Consider the following 22,270-nt stretch of genomic DNA (forward strand, 5'->3'; position numbering starts at 1 on the left):
GGAAACATGTCGGAGTATTAGAACTGAATACAAATGGAAGGAATAGGAAATGAAAATAAAAATCATTAAATACCTAGGAGAATAATTAGATGATGAAAGGCTAAAAATATTTTGATTCCATGTTTTTATTTTATATTATTCATTTTGTAATTGAATATAAATTTTTGGAATCCCTTCAAATTTTCTATGCTTTGCTATGCCTAATGATAATTATAGTTATAGCCGAATTTCCGGTACCAAAACCTCCAAGATATTTAAAATTATTTATTGAGTTACTTGACTTATTGACCTACTACAAAAGATTTTTTCTGATTTTGCTAATCTTTAACTTCTTTCTGGGTATAGGCAATCCTTTCAACTAGAACAAAGAGCAACAGTTGGCTTTTAAATCACCTGAAAACAAATTCACTATAATCAATATATTGTGTAACCATTTCTCATCTTTAAACTTGTGATTACTACAATTCTGCAATCTTTGTCATTATATTTAAAGGCCCTACAGGACATGACAGGCATATTTCATATACACCCCGCATACTGAATAAATCTAAGTATAATTACAATATCATAAAAAATGTATGTCCATAACATTCGGCACTAAAGTTTTAAGAACATGGCTATTTAACTGCAAAAATTCTGGACGAAAACTTGTTCGTTGGCGATTAAAATTAGAAGCCAAAAAAGTGATGAAATTGAGTATGACTTACTTCACTTCCGTCAGCATAATTCAAAGAATTTGTATTGTTTTGAATAGAAAAAGATCTCTAACCCTCTACGAGTTGGCAATTATCTGAAATATTACTTGCATCGCCTAATATTTAAACAGAATGATAAATATGCCGAAAAATTGCATTGCATATTATAGTTTCAAAATGTAACATTTAAACACAATATGTAATGAAAACAGTTAACATGTAAACGGTGTATCCCGATCCGATCCGATGTAATATTTTCATAAAAGTACTCACATTTGCCTTTTTTGTCAATTTAAGTCTGCCTTGATTGTAGCAATGTTTGGCCCCGTTACGCATAGTAGGTATAACTATCCAAGAGGACATGACACCTTAAGATCGTGATAATAAAGTCTCTATGATGTGCTGAAGTATGGCCTGATAGTACCTACGCTAGCCCGAACACTAGCACTGTATTTGTAAAAAAAAAACTATTTTTAAGGATCGCTGTTATGTTAGGGATGAGGAGGGAATAGCGCAGGTTTTTCGATTTTAACCCGGGCCCGGGACATCCTTATTCTTTTAACTACTTGAGGATGTATGATTCAGAAAGGTTAGTATGTAATTAAACACTTTGGTGTTTCAGGCAGATATATTATTTACTACATATTAATATTTTTATATAATTTTAGTTTTGACAGCAAAGTTAAACTAAATATTTTTTACACAGACTTTAGTTTTCAATCTTGGTTTTCACAATCGTCTACTCCTCTGCAGTTCAACATATGTATCAATGTATGTTGGTACGAATCGCGTATAGAAGGCAGTTCGTCTTCTATTATGTTCTCCAATTCGTACGGATCTTTAGATAGATCATACATTTCTTTGAAGTTCTGAAAAAAAAAGAGAATAGTTAAAGGCGGAAATAATCATCAGAATATGATAATAAATCTGAAAAAAGATGATAAATCAGTGATGTTGGATGTTTTATATAAAGGCATTAGCATGTTGTATCGGATTAGAACGGTGATAGTTTATTGGTTACTGGGAAATAATGGAAATAACCTTAAACAAGAGAACATATCTATTATCTTCACTGCAGTAAATGCACCTTTTTCGAACGGTTTAAGTGAAAGGTTAGTAGTCAAACATGACTTAACAATATAAGAAAATTAATGAAAACAATGATAAAATAGCATGGACAACTGTCGCTTATGAATGTACCCAGAAATATAATGATACTGAACACACAGTGACAGGTTTTTTTTCCAACTTATTTAATGGATGGGAAAATTATTAATATCTTACCATATGAATTAAAAAAACATAAAACATAAAATAATTTATTGCTAGATAGAAAAATAGCTTTGGAAAGAACTTCATAATCATAATTATAATAAGAAACAATTTTATAAAAACCGAAAAAATATCAAATTCAAAGTAAGAGATTCTGTGTATGTGGAAAATGGCAACAACTAAGTAGGAAAAAACTTGATGAATTAAAAAATTGGCCCATATAAAATTATCTTACTCAATTTATAAGATTAACACAGAATACAAAAAAAAATAATCAAATATGTTTCACATTACAAAACTTATACCAGTGTCTGAGGAATTTATGAGAGCTGTGATGTTAATGAAGCTCTTTTGGCTCTCCATTTAATTTAAATTTCTCACACATAAACATTGACATTAAATGTTTTATGCCGCCTCTAAACGATGGCCTATGATGGACAAATACAGGCGATTACGAACGTGTAGAGGGCGCAGTCGTCTGCATTGGCCCTTGATGGGCGACGTTGGCGTGCAATCGCCGCTGTGTCGGTTTTTCGGACAAACATCAAAGGCAATCGCGGACATGATTGTAAGCGTGTCCAGACGATCGCCGATCACTCAGTTCGTATTTGCTTACGGTGCGGTGCAGACACGTGCTATATTGTATGTTTTTGTAGCTAACCTCCCTTTGAGACCTACCATTTTAACGCATTACGTATAATGTCGGAACAGAAATGGAGCAATGAGGAGACCTTCAAATTTATTGAGGGCTTACAATTTGGAATCCGAAAAATAACTTCCATAAAGATAAAAACAGGGTAAGTAATAAGAAGAATAAATAGTATTATCTTTGCTCTGAAAAGGTATTTATTTACGTGCCTTGGGCCCTAAGGGTTTCGTGCGTGTATTTATTTATAGAATATATGCAGGTACAACCTTTGAAACACACAGACATTGGTACATGCCTGCTGGGATATGAACCTGAGCTCTCTCGAATGAAAGGCAGGCGTTTTCCCACTAGGCTACCACCGCTTTTCAAAGTTAAATACATTTGTTAATTTTCAGTACGAATGCCACTCGTTGACTGTGAAGGAAAACATCGTGAGGAAACCCAATGTGCTAATTAAAGCAGTCGTGGAAAAATTAATTCTGTGATTGTCCATCATGGCCGACAGTGTAGAAGGCTGCGCATCATGGCCCATTCTGCGATTGTCCATCATGGGCCATCGTTTAGAGGGGGCATTACGTCATGTCTATTTATTTTATGGTGGCATCACTTTGCACTATGTTCCTGCTTTAACGGTATTCACTCTGGTTTTATATAATTCAAAATTAAGAAGGATTATTTGTAAAGGAAATATTATTAATCATTTTAGTATATTAAAATATAAATTGGAGCAATAGCTTTTAATGTTATTTCTCTCCATATGTTTGTAAATAATTGTAACTTATGTTTGAAAGTGTAGAAGTAAGAAAGTTTTATAACAAAATAAATTTCTCTTTACAGAGCAACAATTAAATAATTTCATCATTACACAACATATTATTACATATACGAGGTCTGTTCAAAAAATAACGGGAATTTTTGTTTTATGGAAAAAATCTTTATTTATCATCAATATCTATTTTGTCCCCTTTAAAGTAATCCCCCTCGGATATAATACACTTGTGCCAACGCTTTTTTTCAATCCTCGAAACACTTTTGAAACTTGATCTTTGTATTAGCTTTTAGCTCTTTTAGCGATTCGCTTTTAATGTCATCTATGCTTGTAAAACGACGGCCTTTTAATGTTTTTTTTTATTATTTAATTAAACGTTTTAGTAGTTCTGCATCGTTATTAACTTCATTTAGCGACTCCTGCCGCTGTTTTTGTTCGAAATTTAAAATCTTGGAACGAATTTTGCTGCCACACGTTTTATACCCAAAACATCCGAAAAAATTTCATGGCATGAGCCAATTGATATGCCAACATCATCAGCGACTTCTCTGATTGTGATTCGGCGATCGTTCATAACCATTTCTTTCACTTTTTTCACGTTTTCATCGGTTGTTGATGAGCTTGGGCGTCCGAGTCGTTCGTCATCTTCAACGTTTTCGCGGCCATCTTGGAAACGCGTAAATAAATAAATAAATAAATAAATAAAAAATAAATAAATAAATAAATAAACGTAAATAAACCACTCGTAAATCCTTGCTTTACTCATAGCAGACTGACCATACGCCTTTGTTAACATTTTACAAACGTCACTACATTTTATTTCATTTTTACTCAAAATTGAATACAAATTCTTTGATCCATTTTTTTCACAAACGAAAATAGCCGAGCTTGAAAAACACGTCTAACGTTAGCGGCTGCCACTCAAAAAGTAAGCAATGAAAATTGCTGAAAATTGTATCGTACTTCAGGGGCATGTGTACCAACATAATAAAAAAAAATTATACAGGCGGACCCTCCTAACCCGCGATATTTAAAAATTCTTGTTACTTTTTGAACACACCTCGTATAGTAAGATAAATTATTGTTACCTGACAACCTCGGAATACGTAAGGGTTCCTTACAGCTTCTTATAACTGAATCATTGCTATTGGCATTTAAGCGAGAGAGTTGAAAGTTTTTTGTAGCCTTTTTTAGTTAGCATTGTAATGCAATGTATGTAACATGGTATCGCGGCATTTATTGCTCATGTGGAATCATGTAGGTTCGTAATAGGGGTTAAAGTATGAAATTGCCGTTTTTTTGTAGTAGATACTTCGAATTGACGTAACTGCTATAATGGCTTATCACGCACATGTAGAATCGCTACTGCGCTACGGGCTTATATTATGGGGACACAGCACAGATATATAAAGAGAATATTTATTGCTCAAAAAAAGTGTAAAGGCATAAAAAGGCATAAAAGGCATTTATTTTCTCAAAATTGATTCCTTTTGAATTCTTTTTGATGTCATTTCTTATACTACTAGATACTACTAGCATATACAGAGCATTCTTTTTTTTGTGCTCTTTTCAATAAAAATATACAATATTGTACAGTCATTTCTATCGCTATAAAATAATCACAATCTAGTCCCAGGCTGTCGGATCATTTAGATATTCAGCAGTGGAGTAATAGGATTTACGACAGAGCCATTTTATAAAACATTTAAATTTATTTATAGATAATGCCTGAACAGTGGCTGGGACTTTATTGTAGAAGTGTATACATTTACCCTTAAAGCTATTATGTATCTTATGAAGCCTACTAGAATTAGTTACAAGCAATACCTTATTTCAAGTGTTATAATAATGAAAATCACTATTAAGAGCAAAAAGGTGACGATTTTTGTGAACATATATTAAATTTTCATAAATGTACTGACAATGAACAGTCATAATATTTATTTCTTTAAAATTTTCTTTGAAAGACTGTTTATAACCAAGCTGATATATAGCACGAACAGCTCTCTTTTGCAGTGCAAACACTATATCAATGTCAGCAGCATGACCCCATAGTAATATACCATACGTCATGATGCTGTGAAAATAACTAAAGTACACTAATCTAGCGGTCGCAACATTCGTGTACTCTCTAATTTATCTAACTGCATATCCATATGTGGACCCCACTGAAGCTTTTTATCTAACGTGATACCCAAGAAGACCGTAGTGTCCACAAGTTCCAATCTCTGGTCATTTATAAGTACGTTGGTTTGTACCTCCGCTGAGTTTGGTGTAATGAACCGTAAACACTTTGTTTTTTTACTGTTTAAGTGCAGATTATTCGTCTCAAACCAACGCACTATCTTTGAGAGTGCATTGCTTACCCCGTCATCAATATCCGCACGTCGCTTCACTTTAAAAATAAGTGAAGTATCATCAGCAAACAATACAATCTCATGGCTATCATCTACCACAAACGGTAGATCGTTAATATATATAAGAAACAAGAAAGTGCCGAGAATAGAACCCTGTGGAACACCTATTCCCACAGGTTTACCCCAAGACCGGTTGCCATTTACATCGACTATCTGAACTCTTTCGCTTAAATATGATTTTAACAGATTTAGGGCTCTATTTTTCACTCCATAATGTTTTAGTTTTAGGAGTAAAGTTTCATGGTGGACGCAGTCAAATGCTTTTGACAAATCACAAAAAATGCCCAATGCATCCTGTGACTCTTACCAGGTGTCAAAGATGTGCTCAATGAGTCTAGTACCCGCATTAATTGTTGATAAGCCCCTAGTGAAACCAAACTGATTTTTGTTCATTAATTTACAAAAATGCATTTGTAGCTGCTGAAGCAAAAGTTTTTCAAAAATTTTACTAAAAACAGGCAGCACTGAAATAAATCTGAAATTAGCAGGGTCAAAAGAACTGCCCGATTTAAACAAAGGTATAACTTTGCTGTATTTCATGAGGTCAGGGAACACACCCTCATCTATGCATTCATTAAATATTATTGCTAATTCAGGTGCTATAATGTCAAGTATGTATTTTACAATATTAGTCGAATGGCACCATAGGTCTTTTGTATTTTTTAGGTTAATTAATTTGAAGATTTTTATTATATCGCTAACATACTTAAATTTCAAATCAGTGGAAGATACTGGTACGTGTAATTTAAGCATATCATATGCTGCTTTTGGCGAAGAGTTAAGGTCTTTGGTCGTGACAATCGGGATTTCGGAGAAGTATTTATCAAATTCATTTGCAATTTCTATTTCCGAATTTATAACGCGATTATTAATATTTAAACAGATAGAGGTGTTACGGCAATTCGATCTACCAGTTTCATTGTTAATTACACTCCAAGTCGCTTTTACTTTATTATTACTGTTTTTAATTTTATCTGCAATTAAACGTGTTTTCGCTTCATGACAAACTACTTTAAAGAGCTTGGAGTATTTTTTTACATATATTTTAAATTCTTCACTATTTTTGTAATGTTTCTCATAATAAAGGTCATATAAGCGTTTACGACTTTTGTGGATACCCATTGTTGCCCAATCATTAAAACAATGTTTGTTGTTTACTGTCACCGTTACTGGAGTAAAAATCCTGTCAAATTCCTCACAGAAGGAATTGAAGACTAAGTTATAGTGAAAATTAGCAGTTTCACCACAGTGTAAAAATGGTATCGTATTTACCAAATTATTTCTAAACCTCTCAAGACGGCTACCCGTAACTGGTATAATCGTCACCTTTTGGTCTGACATTGTCCAATCTTGTATTAACTTTTATAAGTTGCCCACTATGGTCGGACTGAAGATTATTAATTATGAGTTTACTAGTAATAGTAACATCTGTAGTAATATTATCTAAACAGGTTGCTGTTGAAGACGTGATTCTAATAGGTTCCCAAAACACATTGAACAAATTAAAACTTTGAAATAAATTTTTAAGGCTAGTACAATTGGCTGAAGGTTCAAGCAAGTTTATATTAAAATCTCCACACACTACAATTGACTTGCTGGTTTTGCTAAATTTTGATAGTACCTCCTCCATTCTATGTTGGAATTGTTCATATGATGCAGTGGGGGGTGGTATACACTTACAATAATAAATTGCTCTAGTTCTATACAAGCTATCTCAATTAGTTGTTCTGTAGAGAGATTAACAATATCTCTTCTATTTTTACATTTTAATCTATTATTAATAATAATTAGGGAACCTCCATGTATTGCCCTACTTCTACAAAACGAACTGACTACTTTATGTTCTCTAAAACTAAACTGGAGCTGATGACTCTTACGTTCTGTAATACATAATATATCTATATTACAGCAGCTCAAAAACAGTTTCTATTTCTAATTCCTTACTTGAGATACCTTGTATATTCTGGTGAACAATATTTATGAACTTTATATTATGATTATCTATAGCAGTAACATTTATATTTTGTGAATGTTGCCTATTTTGTATGATATTGCAAGAGTTGTCCTCCCTTGTCAAATAACTTAATTTAAGTTAATTGAAGAAAAATCTTCATTGTTATAATTTGTACATTAGTACTAATACATACATGTATACATACATAATACATGTATTAGGGCAATGTACGGTATGCATCCTGAGCAATCGTGTCAACCCATATTTAGTAAACTAGGATTGATACCTTTGCCGTCGCTTTTATCTTCGAAATATGTATGTTTGTAAAAAAAAATAAAGAATTGTTTAAATCACCTAATGATCTAAATCGCGGAACCGACGTGATCCACAAAGACTCGTTCTACATGATGTTCCAAAAATTACTAAATATAATAAATGTTGTGTATGTAATTGTGTTCGTGTCTATAATAAGTTACCGAGTAGCATTAAAATTTTAAATTGTAGATTATTTAAGAATAAGCTATATAGTTGGCTAAATGCTTATAATTTTTACAGTGTTAAGGAATATATGGAAATGAAATTCTGATATTCATTGTAGTTAAATATTTGCATGCTCGGAATAGTGCTAGCAAAACATAAACTCATTATTATAATATTTGAACACCATTGTATGCTATGTTTTTTGCAAATAAATATATTATTATTATTATTAAATCCATGGTTTGAGATTTTTGAGTGAAACTATTTTCTCATGGTGTGAAGTTCCACTTTTAAAAAATGTGCAACATTCGATTCTCGAATTTTAGTTGTTCTTTTTTAATCAGATTAGACAAGAAATATGGATAGTGCGAAAATTCGAGTAATTTTTGAATACGAGTTCAAACGCGGAAAAACGCGGCAGAATCAGCTTGCAATATCAGTATTACGTTTTGAGAGGGGAATCCTAATAAACGCACCGTGCAATTTTGGTTTAAACGCTTTCGTGATGGAAACTTTGATTTGAAGATTAAACACAATAGTAAATAACAATAAATTCAAAGATATGTTGGAAGCCGATACGAGCCAAACTACCCAGTAATTAGCAGCATGGTTAAACGTTACCTTACCAACAATATTGACTCATTTTTGTCAAATCAATAAAAAAAAATGCAAATTGGGTGCCTCATGATTTGACTGATCTGCAGAAGGAAACGTGTGTTGAAACTTTTGTTGCCTTGTTGAATCAATACAGAAATTAAGGAATATTGGATGGAATTGTGACATGCCATGAAAGTGGATTCATAACGAAAACTTTAAGTGAAAAATGCAATGGCTGACCTCAGTTTAAACGCCGCAACAGTGTCCTAAAGCAAAGCTTACCAATAAAAAGTAATGGTAACTGTTTGTTGGTCTCAGCATGGTGTTATTCACTATAGCTTTCTCCGAACAATGATAGCAAAACTAGCAGTGAAATAGCACCGAATCATGAATCGATCTTCACCATTATTGCTCCATGACGCGAGACCTCATACAGCACGAGAAACCGTTTTAACTGTATAGGAACTGCATTTAGAAACCATTCGTCACCCTCTGCATTCGCGAGTTTTGCTCCAGACCTTGCTCAATATTTTTTGTGATCTAGACAATTTTACAAGGGAAATTATTTTGAATAAATAAATATGTTAAATTAAAAAAAAGCGAATTTAAATTTTTAAGTACAAATCAGCCATTTCATACTTTAACCCCTAATACTAAAGTTCATTTTGAATCTCTACAGATTTTTTTTAAATTTAGGGACTATCAGTAGAGTTATGACCAAAGTGGACTGCATTACATTTTTATTCAAAAAATAATCAGCATCACATAACTACCGAACTATATTTTATTTACTATTAAGATTATCATTACTAATATATTCAGAATCATGGTCCGACAGCAACCCAACGATTAGAATGTAGTTTAATAACGTTTCGGACAGATTATTGAAAATTAATTCTCATATGGCCTTAACTATTATTCGGTCTTGTTTATTTGTTCCAAAATTTACGTACCTCTTAAGGTCTAGCCCGTTATGGAAATTTCCAAATTTGCTTGATGTGATTGATATTTCACTTAAAAATATTTTAGAAACCGTTTTGAATTGCGCGTTTACAGATCGTGCCTGGTCTCAAGCCTCTTTACCGATACGGCTTGGTGGTTTGGGTACTCGCAAAGTTTCGGGCGTGGCCTTACCAGCATTTCTATCTTCAGTTCATAGTGCGCAGCCTTTGGTTACTAGAATTGTAAATCATGTACCAGGTAACTCAGAGATTGTGTATTTGAACGAAGCTAACAATGCTTGGCTAAATATTGCAAACATTCAAAATTTTCCAGACGATTTAAAATGTCAAAAAGCATGGGACGCACTTCTTTGTAAGTCAGCCTTTGATGATCTTTTGATCTCATCTACTGACACAACAGAGCGTGCTCGTCTTTTGGCCGTGCCACAAAATGGGTCGAGCTTTTGGTTAAAAGCCTTGCCTTCTGCGCCAATTGGAACGCTACTTGACAATATGACACTATCACTCCGACTAAGTATAAAACTGAATGAACCACATCAATGTAGATGTGGCGTTCAGGTAGATTAATTAATAATTAGATAATTTAAGCAATAATAGCACAAATAGCAAAATTTAAGTTAGTATAATGTTATTGGTAACTAATATTTACTTGGACTTACCTCTTCATCTGCAAACACACAGTACTTTTTATTGATCTGCCTTGAAATATGCCTAAGACATGCGTATGTGTTATTCCTTGAGTCTTGACATTTACAATCATAATCAACAAGGCATTCCTGAAAACATGAGGAAATATGAATGAAATGACAGAAAATTCTTTAAAAAATAGGGTGAAATTAAAAAACAGTAACTTTTGTGCGTGTGGTATTTTGTTAATATTTTAATGGGTGAATTTTTCTACTTGTAAGTAAGTAAGTAAAAGTATTTTATTCAAAGTAAGAGTAAAGAAAGATAAAGATGAATACTAAGAATAATGAAAGCGCATTAATTATAACATATACTTCTGCTTACAGCTAAATTATTGTGATCATACACCCACGGACATTGTGGTTCAACTGAATCACCGGCTTCACCATAATGCTCCACAAGCATCTTCCTTTCTACATCTACATCTTCTTCAAACAGAATTGCCTTCCCGTCCATAGAATTGGGTGCAGTAAGACCAGCTAACCCTAGGATGGTCGGTGCCAAGTCAATGTTTAATATGGGTTGGTCGTTTATTGTGTTCTTTTGTATGTTCGGACCTCGAATTAGAAGCGGTACTTTTATATCAGTTTCGTAAGGTTGGCGTTTGTCGTACACTAGTGAAAATTGGCCTGAATAAAGAAAAATAAATTACAAATTTGAATACAATAAAAATGACAATCAATTTATTTAAAGAACAAGAGTAGACAGTGCTATTTTAATCATGATTGGCGTCTTAATTCAACAAAATATTGCAATGGTACAGATTCTTATCCCGAGAACAAAAGAAGAAACGTCAACCTCACACTGAACTTAAAGAAATTGATTAACGTTAATTTGGATATTTCTAAGATATTTTTGTCTTACAAGGTATCAGTACTGCTTATGGAGCACTTCCTTGCTGTAAGAGAGTAAATCATAAATAAATTCTAAAAGAGCCTCGAACCGTTATTAACAATATAATATAATATATGTAGCTCGGTGAATACTAATTTACAGATATTACATATTTTACCGACTATCGATTTGCCAATTGATATTTTCAATGATTTATTCTCGTCACAATTGTCCCCACTACATCACTAGCGACGACTGTTGTAAGCCCTCTTTTGATGTGATCCTTTGGACCATGAAGGTGGAGTTCCATTTACATCCTTGATTTGATCTTAAACTATGATTTAAATTGGGTTGACTGGGACCTTGCCCGGCACTTCTACATATCATTGTTTTTATATCTCTTACTACTAGCAATCGTAATTGTTTTTCGAGGAGCAGTCGGCATAAAAAAGATATTGTCACGCCAAGCCCTTGAGATTTTGAATGAAAAGATTCTTTGATAATTGAGTCTTTTCTTTACTGCCTATATATGGAAGAAAAATATTTTTTTCTTATTACCGAGCGGATTTTTGTTCTCCTTGGTGAAGATGTGTTAAGTAATTCTTTATTGGAGAATTCTTATCACTATAGAAGGAGTAAGCTTTAGAATGTTTCAAAGGATGAATGCTCCAGGATAACATCTGCTTGATATTTAATTTTTTTCCTTGTTCTTATGGATAACTAAATATTTCCTCCTTAAGTCAAACTTAAAATAAGAATTCACACGAGTATAACATATCTTTAACTAATATATCTTTAAGTAATAACTATCTAATAATTTATATTATACTTGTAATGACCAGATACTTCAACATCCAAATTTTAATTGAATAAAAAAGATAAAGTGAAATTTATCTTTCACTACCTACCCACGTGACGTGGGCCACGTCATTCACAGCTATAAAAGGAAGTAAAAATATAATGCGTGAACTTTATAACGATGTGACATTAGCATAGTTAAATTTAGCAACAGACACTACACATGATGGCCGATTATAACGTAACGCCTCAGAAATCAATGATAACGCGTTATATTACAATAAAAAAACTAGGTGTCATGGGACACCTAACACCACGTAGAAACGAAGATGATAATAATAAAAGATAATATTGAAGCAACATAATGAGCAGAAAAAATATTGCTAATATTGGTTTATAATTGGTTTTTCTTTTAGTACAGAAAAGTGTTATGGAAATTTAGTACTTCAGAGAATAACAAGTAACATTAAATAAAATAAAACAAACAAAAAAAATAGTAATTCAAATTATTAAGAAAAAAAAAATCATGTCTGTTTATTGTTTTTTCGATAATATAAAATCACATAAATAATTTAAAAAATATATTTTTATTGTAAGTAATTTTTATTTACCAATTCTCATCATCAAATTCTATTCCTAAGACTATCTGTACTCACCGACATGGTAGCCATTATCTGAAGTATAAATGACGTAAGTATCTGCCAACAGATTGTTGGTGTCGAGTGCTTGTATAAGGTCAGCCACCATCTCGTCCACAGACAACAGAGTCTCCCAACGCGACCTGTATACTCTGTCCAACTCTGGCATAATACTCTGTGGTAGCGGGGAGGGAGGCATCGACATCAGCCAGTGCTTATCCTGATGTAAAAAAAGTTTTATTGCATTATACCAATTTCCAGTATCACAGTTAAGACATACGAATAATATATTTTGTAATATTTTAATGATGGATGCAGCTTTTAATCAAGATTTGGATTTAATCCAAATCTGATCTTCACTCAATTGTGCTACAAATTCTGTTTCTTTGGATATTTGACTGTATATGACGTTTACCTACATTTAAGTTATTTGTGAGGTATAACACCTCACATGACTACTATTCCGAGTACTATATTTCATAAGTAGTGTGAATTATGTTTAGTTCTTTATATCAGGTAAGTGTACCCGCAGTACCATTAGTAGATCATAACCCTGAGTTTAAAGAATTTTAGATATATTACATTATATCAATAAATATTAATATGTATACGTATTTTATTCATAAACACGATAGTTACATTAGATGAGGTAATTATCTACGTACCGTTGAAGCAACGTTAAAATTCGGTTGTTTGACAACAGTAACGTTGAGGAACGCGTCTTTATATCTGGGGGCCGGCGTGAAGGGTTCATGCGGGGCTGGGGGAGCCAACACCATGAGGAACGGCTGCGACTCTGTTTGCTTTTTAATATAACTGGTTCCTAGATCTCGCTGCAATAGTATAAAATACAGAAGGAGTTATACAATATTTGACGAGTATTATAGTCTTAGATAATATAAACAAGATAGACACAGCTACTAGACAACCGATGAAAACAGGCCAGATTTATCAAATTAGTGTGCGTGACATGCTACGCCTTACATTCGCGATTTGTATGTCACTCTGTGTTAGTGTGCGTGTAAAGCTCAAAATAGAGGTTAACTGTCAACCTAGATTTTTTTGACGTTTTCACACATTTTTTATTAAAAATTTACGAAATTACAAAATTAAAATTTTAATCTATTACCTAGGTAACACTGAAAATGTTTAGAAAATGAAAAACGGCTTAATGCAGAAAGTTGCTAATACTTTTATTATTTTTCGAAATAATCTCCGTTCCTAATCTTAATATTCTACACATCGTCGCATTCGACGGAACCACAGAAAAGCAGTGGGCCCATTCTTCCTTAGGGGTCTCTTCTATGGCATTTTCGTACGCTTTCACTGCATCTTCATAAGTCGCAGGACGCCAGGTCAGGACTGTATGGCGGATGACTCAATATCTCGACATCTACCATAGTCAAATATTCAACAGTCCGTTTTGCGGAGTGCGCTGAAGCATTGTTGTGGTGAAGGAGGATCCTGCTTCGAGGGCGCTGCTATCCAACTTTTCCAACACAACAGGCAAACAGCGATTGACATACCAGTCTGCAGTAACTGTCCTTCCATATTCCTTCTCTAGCACGACTGTCGCAAAATGACCTTTCCGACCAAAAAATGAGGCAATCATCTTTTTTCCTTGACTTATTCCTTTTTTTAACATTAGTTGGCCGATACTCGAAAGGAAACACCCACTGAGCTGATTGTCTTTTGGTTTCGGGTTCGTAGCAATATGTCCAACTTTCATCACCTGTGACGATGTCAAATACAGCATTTTAGTCACCACCGTTGAACTTATCTAACATTTGGCGACACCAGTCCATGCGAAGGTGTTTCTGGTCATCGGTTCAAGTGCGGGGAATCCATCTGGTACAAAGCTTCCTCACGCCTAAATGTTCGTGTAATATTTTTTGAACTTGACTCATACCAATGCCTAGGCTTGCCCGTATCTGCTGATAGGTCACTCTCTTATCTTCCTCTATCATGCATCGCACAGCACTGATGTTATCTTCAGTAGTCGCTGTTAAAGGACGTCCCTCACGGGGTCATCATCATTGAGATTGCTACGTCTACGCTTAAACTCGGTAAACCAATTGGAAATAGTGGCACGAGATGGGGCTTCATTAAGAAATGTAAATCGCAGCCTATAAAATAACACTTGAATGTCAAAAGTTTTCTTTTTCTTTTTGCGTTTACCAACATCGGCAAAGGCTGAGCTTTAATGATAAGAAGTGGAAAGAAACTCATCGCCACTTTCATCGGTTCGTCATGCTAACTAAAATGGCATTGCTTGCGGCGGGTCGTCTCCTTCTCTCAAATATGTGCGAAAGGAACGATAGCTGGTCCATGCGTGAACTTGTGAACGGGTGCTGCAATGAATGACGAATCATTGTAGTTTTGGATGTGATTACTAATTGTCATAATTAAGTAATCCCGCCCATCATGTTCACGAAGCATCCTTAAACAAATAATGAATTCAAGCAGACAGATTCAGTATATTAAAAGAAATATTTATAGTGATTCAAAAGCGCTTAGCTTAAGCCTAATTCAATAAAGTTTATTTGACTTCGACTATGACTGAGGGAAATGCCGAACATACCTTTGAGATCACTCTCGACTCGACTATTTGTCATCGCATCAGCTTGGTTTCAAATTATTTATTAACATAACAAATTACTTATTAACATAATTATTTACTTACTATTTCAATAATTTAGTTATTTACAACAAAGTTTAATTTTTATTAACAACAGTATAACAGAGAGATATTTATAATATTATGACCTGCGTGCTATAACTTGTCTATACTTACAATAACATCAGTAAGGTACAAGTCAGAATAATTTGTTGGTACTCCGTTATTAGACAGTGTATAGTCGTAGTATACTGAGTTCCCCACAAGAGCGTGCCACTCCGTCCATCCCGGGGGAACATTTTCCGGACCATCGTCTGATTGTGTAGCATACTAAAATATTTAAGCAAATACCTTAAAATAGAATTGCAGCGCAGCTAATAAGCAAAGTAGATTATGCAAAGAACAATAACAGACGACCCTAATACAACATTGTTCATCAAAACATTTGTCAAATAGTATGTGTAATTGAAATAACGTTATTTATTTTGTGGCAGCGTCTTGGTAGCCGTATCCTTAAATGTGGTCGAGGAACATGATATTATTATAATAGTTAGTTGCAGGGCGAGTATATGCGGGCCACAACGTTTTTATTATGTTTTATATATAAAGTAGAATTAAGTCTTAGTTAGTCAGTTGTATAAAGTAAAAAGGGTGTTAATATTACACCCAGTTTACATAATTTATGTTAACTTAGCTCTCGCATTAGGTAATAATATATGTAGCATAATAATGGCTTTAAGGGTAAATGTATACACTTCTATAATAAAGTCCCAGCCACTGTTCAGGCATTATCTATAAATAAATTTAATTGTTTGTAAATGGCTCTGTTGTAAATCCTATTATATCTAAATGATCGGACAGCCTGGGACTAGATTGTGATTATTTTATAGCGATAGAAATGACTGTACAATATTGTATATTTTTATTGAAAAGAGCGCAAAAAAAGAATGCTGGGAGAGTTTCATTCGCCGCTTCTTCTCTCAGAGCGCCATTTGTTTCCGAAGTGGTAGTAGTATCTAGTAGTTATTAGAAATGACATCAAAAAGAATTCTAAAAGAAAAATAGTTTTATTTTTTGTTTCACAAAAAAATATTACGTATTATTTAATTATAAACAAATAAATGCTGTGAAGAGGGTATTATAGTATGTACATAAAACTTTTAGCATCTGGAGTCGAAACAGGAGGAGCCTGTATTTACAGCGCGATGGCTGGTCCATGCGCCAATTTCGTGAACGGGCGCTACGTGTAATGGCTGGATGATCCTGTCTCATGTTGTTTAAATCAAAGTTATACTATATACAGTGGTCACATGATACCTCTACCTTTATTTATTTACAGTAAATTAAATCAATAAATGGCTGGATTTTAGTATGCACCATCTTTTCTTGGTTTGTTATTGCGTGCGAAGTATTCACGGGAACCTAGCTAATCTTACAGAACCTAACATAATAGAAGCTCTTGAGTTTATTCTTCAATCAATCAATTCAATAAACAGGTGCAATATTTACAAATCACCAGGCTACTAGAAGTAGAAAGGGCTGGACCTGATCCAATATACACCTCAACGAGTTGAGACGTGATGATACAGAACGGAAATCAGTGGCAGAAAGATCAAAAAAAGTGAACTTCTATACAAAAAAATGCACACTATAATTATTTCGTATGCTGGTCGTGCCTAACAGTAGATATTCATCATTATTATAACGTTAATTCTTATTGATAGAAGTATCTTAAATTTATAAACAGAAAGGTTGTCCACATACCGTATTTAAATACTTTCCAGCATAAAATGTGCTGTATCCAGCTGTATTCATCATGTAATTGAACGTGCTTGTTTCCAGCTGCTTCCAGGAGCTGCCATAGCACCCGCCGTCCACACTGTTATTATATGTGTGGTGATTGTGAATATATAGACCCGTCAAAATACTTGCCCGGCTGGGGCAACACAGAGGCGACGTTGTATACTTAAATTGTATAAGGTAAACTCAATATTATTATTATTATTATATTAATTTATTTTGGTTGGAAACACACAACAACATAGGAATTAGTAATTAATAACGCGTCGTTTAATAATTAATGTCTTATTTAATAGTAAGTAGTAATTAAGATTATAATATTAGATGTTGATACTGCAAATTATGTTATAAACTTTCTTTTTGTCTCAAATAGTAACAAATTTCAGTTTAACTAAAAATTGTTATAATGTCTAAAATCTTGATCTTAGTTGAACACAATTCAACTTCGTGAAACACTTTAATTTTGATATTTTTAACGAGTTAAATATATATTAATATTATAATAGAATTTCATAAGATCTTCAATTTGATAACTCCGTTGACCATGAATGAGTGTGTGGGCAGAAAATTACTGAAAAGCCAGGCAGATCTTGCGACCATGAATGAACATAAGCGAACAAAGAAAGGAAAAATAATTTAGAATAATTGTCAATACATAGCATGTTTTAGACTTAGGACTGTCCACCTAGAGTACTTTAATTTCAATTACTTTCTTGAATTTTGTAATCGTATTTTTTTTATAATGAAATAAATAAATTAGTTGTGAATGAAATAGGAAGTGTTGAATAATAAGACAAGCTTTATTTCTTAAGCGTCTAATTTTATAAACTAGGAGTCCAATCGCTTTCGCTAGACGACATTGTTGTATCAACGCAACGTGAAAATAGTTAAAAGAGCTAAATATATTCACGCCGACAGCTTTCTCAATAAAAACTACGGATTTATCGATAAAATCCTTATTATTTACATGAGAAGTTACATAGTCCGCTTCAAGACTTTTATGATCACCTTTTTTTCAGAATATTCTACCACTACATAGTATAAAACAAAGTCGCTTTCTCTGTCCCTGTATCCGTATGTATGCTTATATCTTTAAAACTGGTTGTTTTAACGGATAGAGAGATTGAAGAGAAAGGTTTATATGTATAACAACATTCATTAAGTAGTGGAGAAATAATGTTATTTTTGAGGTTTTTAATGTGATGTCGTAAATAATTTAATTTTTTCCGCTTACATTGCAAACGCAGGCTGAACCCTACGAAATTTATCAAAATAATGTACTAAGTATTGTACACATTGAAAAGGTCTACAGAAAACTCCGCTATGGTATATTTCTATCTCTTATGGATATCCCACAATAACATTTTTTTGTCATTTACTTTTTACGACAAATAATGGCTAATTTTCGAAGCGATTTTAACATTAATCCTTATCTTATTAAATACATTAAATACATTTTTGTTTTATTATAGATCTATATGGCCCTTTACAGCATATGATTTAAATGAATATTTTCGAAGATATTATAGATTTAAAAATTGTGGGCGTAGCGTTTGCGGCGGTTCCAGCCGGCCGGGACGGCCGGAGCGTGCCGTCGGAGGCCGCAGTTCTACCAATAGAAAGCCACATTTTTATGAGTGTCAATATTAACCCGAAAGATGAAAAGACGTTTTCGTGATAGTCTGAGGAAAAACGGTCGAACACTACAAGTACTTTATTTGGCAAAACAGCGTTTGCCGGGTTAGCTAGTTGAAATATAATATGATGTACTTATTTTCATTGAATCCGGCACCAAAATAAACACACAATAAACACTTGTCTTCATATTTATAGGGGTTCTTGATTATCGTTTCTGGGAATTCTATTCTGTGATTTTTAGTTTTATGCTTAATTTGGATGCAAAATTGTAAGAGTAGCGCTTCACGATGTATTAAATAGGGATGGTGCAGAATAGACGAAACAAAATGCCCTAGTTATATGCTCAAGGAAATAATACAGGTAATATCTACTGCAACAATTGTTACAACTTACAGAATTGTTGAATATCGTGCCCTCATTCCCAATTAAACGTTGCACATTTTTCAGGGGTTCCTGGAATGAAAATAATTAAAAAGAAATTTAAACAAAATATATTCTTTTTATTTCATTTTTTTTTACTGAATTTGTGACTCCAATTATTTAGCAAATATTAATCTGGGGGCACGGTACGGAACGGTCGACTAAAGCGCCGCGGACGTACAATCCTTTTTTCGAAGGTGTTCAGGATATTTCCGAACCCCTATAACTGCGTTGTGGATAAAACTAAAAGCCTGAATGTTCAGTAACCATGAAGACATTATCAAGTAGTTTATGAATATTATTTACAATTATATAACTTGTCTAAAATTCTTAATTTTGTCACTCAATGACTAACTGACCGATCACCAAAAGTTTAAGGCACTTCTAACAGACATAGAAAATTAAAATTTAGAACAGAATTTGTGTTTAGTGTATAAATCAAGGGAAAACTAGATGTACCAACTCCATTAATAATTAATTAATAATTTGTAATCCTATATAATATGTATGAGTGTGTGCGAGTATATGTGGCACTTTTGAAAGTGACATGTCTGGGCGGCTTAGTTTAATTTTTACCTCAAACCTTTTATCAAAATTTACTGACGAAGTGAATAGTCACTTAAATCTTAAAAAACACGTTTTAGTATTATTTATAGACTTCTCTCGCGCCTTTGATACTTTGTTGCATAATCAACTTATTCAGGAGTTAGATTTTTGTGGAGTCCGTGGTCCATTACTGGAATGGTACAGTGACTATCTAAAAAATCGGACATACAAAGTGAAAATAAACAATACGTTGAGTAAGCCAGTCATGGTGAGAAAGGGCACCGCTCAAGGTTCAGTATTAGGGCCGCTTTATTTTCTTACATACGTCAATAACATCAAAGATTGTATAAAATACTGCACTTGTTTCCAGTTTGCGGACGACACTTGTCTCGTAATCGCGGACAAAGATCCAATGAAGGCTTGTGATTTTATACTACAGGACTTCAATAACCTTACCCGGTGGTGTCATGATGTAGGCCTTGTTCTTAATCCAAATAAAACTAAGCTCTTATTGATAAAATCACCGTTTATTAAAAAATTACCAATCAAAAACATAATAGCTCACGAACATGTCTGCCTACATAAAAACTATCACTCATGTAAATGCACACCCTTGGAAATAGTTAGATCTCACACATATCTTGGGTTAATAATAGATGATAAATTTAAATGGAGTAATCATGTGGACTATGTATGCAACAAACTTAGACAATTCCTTGCAAGTATCTCAATTCTTAAAAATCAAATATCCTATAAAGTAAAAATAATGCTCTATAACGCCTTAGCCGAATCGTACGTTCAGTATGGACTGAGCAGTTACGGTCGTACTTACAATTCGTACCTTGACAAAATTAATAAAATTCAAATTCAAATTCTTTAAAAAAATAGTATCAAATCAAATTAAACGTAAATTTCAGGGTAACGAAAGCGGGCTATTTAAGCATTGGCAAGTGTTGTCAATATTTAAGCAAATTGAATATTCAATACTAAAAGAAAATTATTTTAATAATAAATTAAAAACAGCCATAGATCACCCCGTATACGCGCGCTGTTAGTCTAAACCGGCTGCACATGCCTCGGGCATCCAATGCGTTCGGTGAAAGAACAACAGCTTACATAGTACCTAGACTGATTAATAAACAGCCACGTGACTTGACCGACTCGTTGACTGAGACTAATTTAAAATAGAATTTAAAAAAATACTTTTTAAGACTTGACTGACCACCGATCAACTTATCGTGCTTAACTATTAATTGTATCAAGTACTTTTACTTTTATTGTATAATTATAATGTATAGCTAAGTTTCAAACGATTGTGAACTATTTTTTCTTTAATTAATTTAACTCTGTTGGTGTAGACTTAATTTAGCAATTGTACAAAACTCAGTGGTTTTTATTGCTTTGAAACCGCATTGTAAATTTATTTATTTTTTATTTATAAATATAAAAAAAAAATGTCGACTCAATTTTCGTTCAGCTGATGGTAATCAATACGACCTGCCAATTACAATGCAGTGCCGCTAAGGATTCTTGAAAAACTCAAAAATTCTGAGCGGCACATTAGCGCTCGTAACCTTGAGACATAAGATGTTAAGTCTCATATTTTTCCCAGTAATTTCACTAGCTACAGCGCCCTTTAGACCGAAACACAATAATGCTTACACATTACTGGTTTACGGCATTACGAAATAGGCGCCGTTGTGGTATTCATAATCTATCCGGCAACCTGTGCAAAGGAGCCTTCCTGGCTATGTAAACAACGTAATGTTAAAAGTTAAAATTAAAACAAATCACATATAACAAGAACTAAATAACTAATTCACATAAATGATTTGTTTTACTACAAATTGATCAAATGCTCTATTATAATACGAACAAGGGATATATTACGCGCTCGTTGACGCTGTGGTTCACTTCCTATCCATATGGTAATGTGATAGGACTACTTACATTACTACAAGTCTAAGCCTATATGACTTCAATCTGTTAATATTTATATATGCGCCGAAGTACGTACCATTCCATTCAATACAATATCTTGATCATCTGTGAGAATTAAAACAAAATTAGGTTTCTTATCGCAAAAGCATGTGTGCAAGACTAGTACGAGTAAGGTAACAGTTATGTAATTAAACATTTTGATATTTTTATTTTATTTTAGTAGCAGAACTATAAACGTTTCAATACTGAACATCACGCAATAATAAAAATATAAAACTATCATTTAATATTATTTGACACATTTATCTTATGTCTACTGTGCTAGTATTCTCAAAGTAACTATTAATGTTAGCGGCACTGTGTATAATCCGGCATTCTATACAATACTTAGGCAGTACTTGTGATGATACCGGCGAAGTCCAGTCATACCCACATCAAAAAAGTCTAAGCAACATGTACTAATTTAAATTTTAGGATGGTTTTTCACATTATAACGTTGTATTATATTTTTAAGGTCAGCTATGATGTAAAATTAACAGCTGTTGTCTTTATAACT

General features: G+C 33.4%; 1 protein-coding gene across 1 annotated transcript; it reads right to left on the minus strand.

Moving 5' to 3' along the window:
- Positions 1-1,304: 1,304 nt before the first annotated feature.
- LOC126975681 (N-acetylglucosamine-6-sulfatase-like) lies at positions 1,305-21,959 on the minus strand. Its single transcript, XM_050823680.1, has 9 exons — positions 21,791-21,959; positions 19,201-19,260; positions 17,134-17,334; positions 15,547-15,699; positions 13,418-13,585; positions 12,771-12,972; positions 10,807-11,111; positions 10,455-10,571; positions 1,305-1,564 (listed from the first exon to the last, which is right to left on the minus strand). The coding sequence occupies exons 1-9, from the start codon at positions 21,908-21,910 to the stop codon at positions 1,412-1,414; spliced, it is 1,479 nt and encodes a 492-aa protein (XP_050679637.1). The 5' UTR covers positions 21,911-21,959; the 3' UTR covers positions 1,305-1,411.
- Positions 21,960-22,270: the final 311 nt, after the last annotated feature.

This window comes from Leptidea sinapis, chromosome 37 (genome assembly GCF_905404315.1).
Source record: "Leptidea sinapis chromosome 37, ilLepSina1.1, whole genome shotgun sequence".
In the NCBI taxonomy this organism is placed as follows: domain Eukaryota; kingdom Metazoa; phylum Arthropoda; class Insecta; order Lepidoptera; family Pieridae; genus Leptidea; species Leptidea sinapis.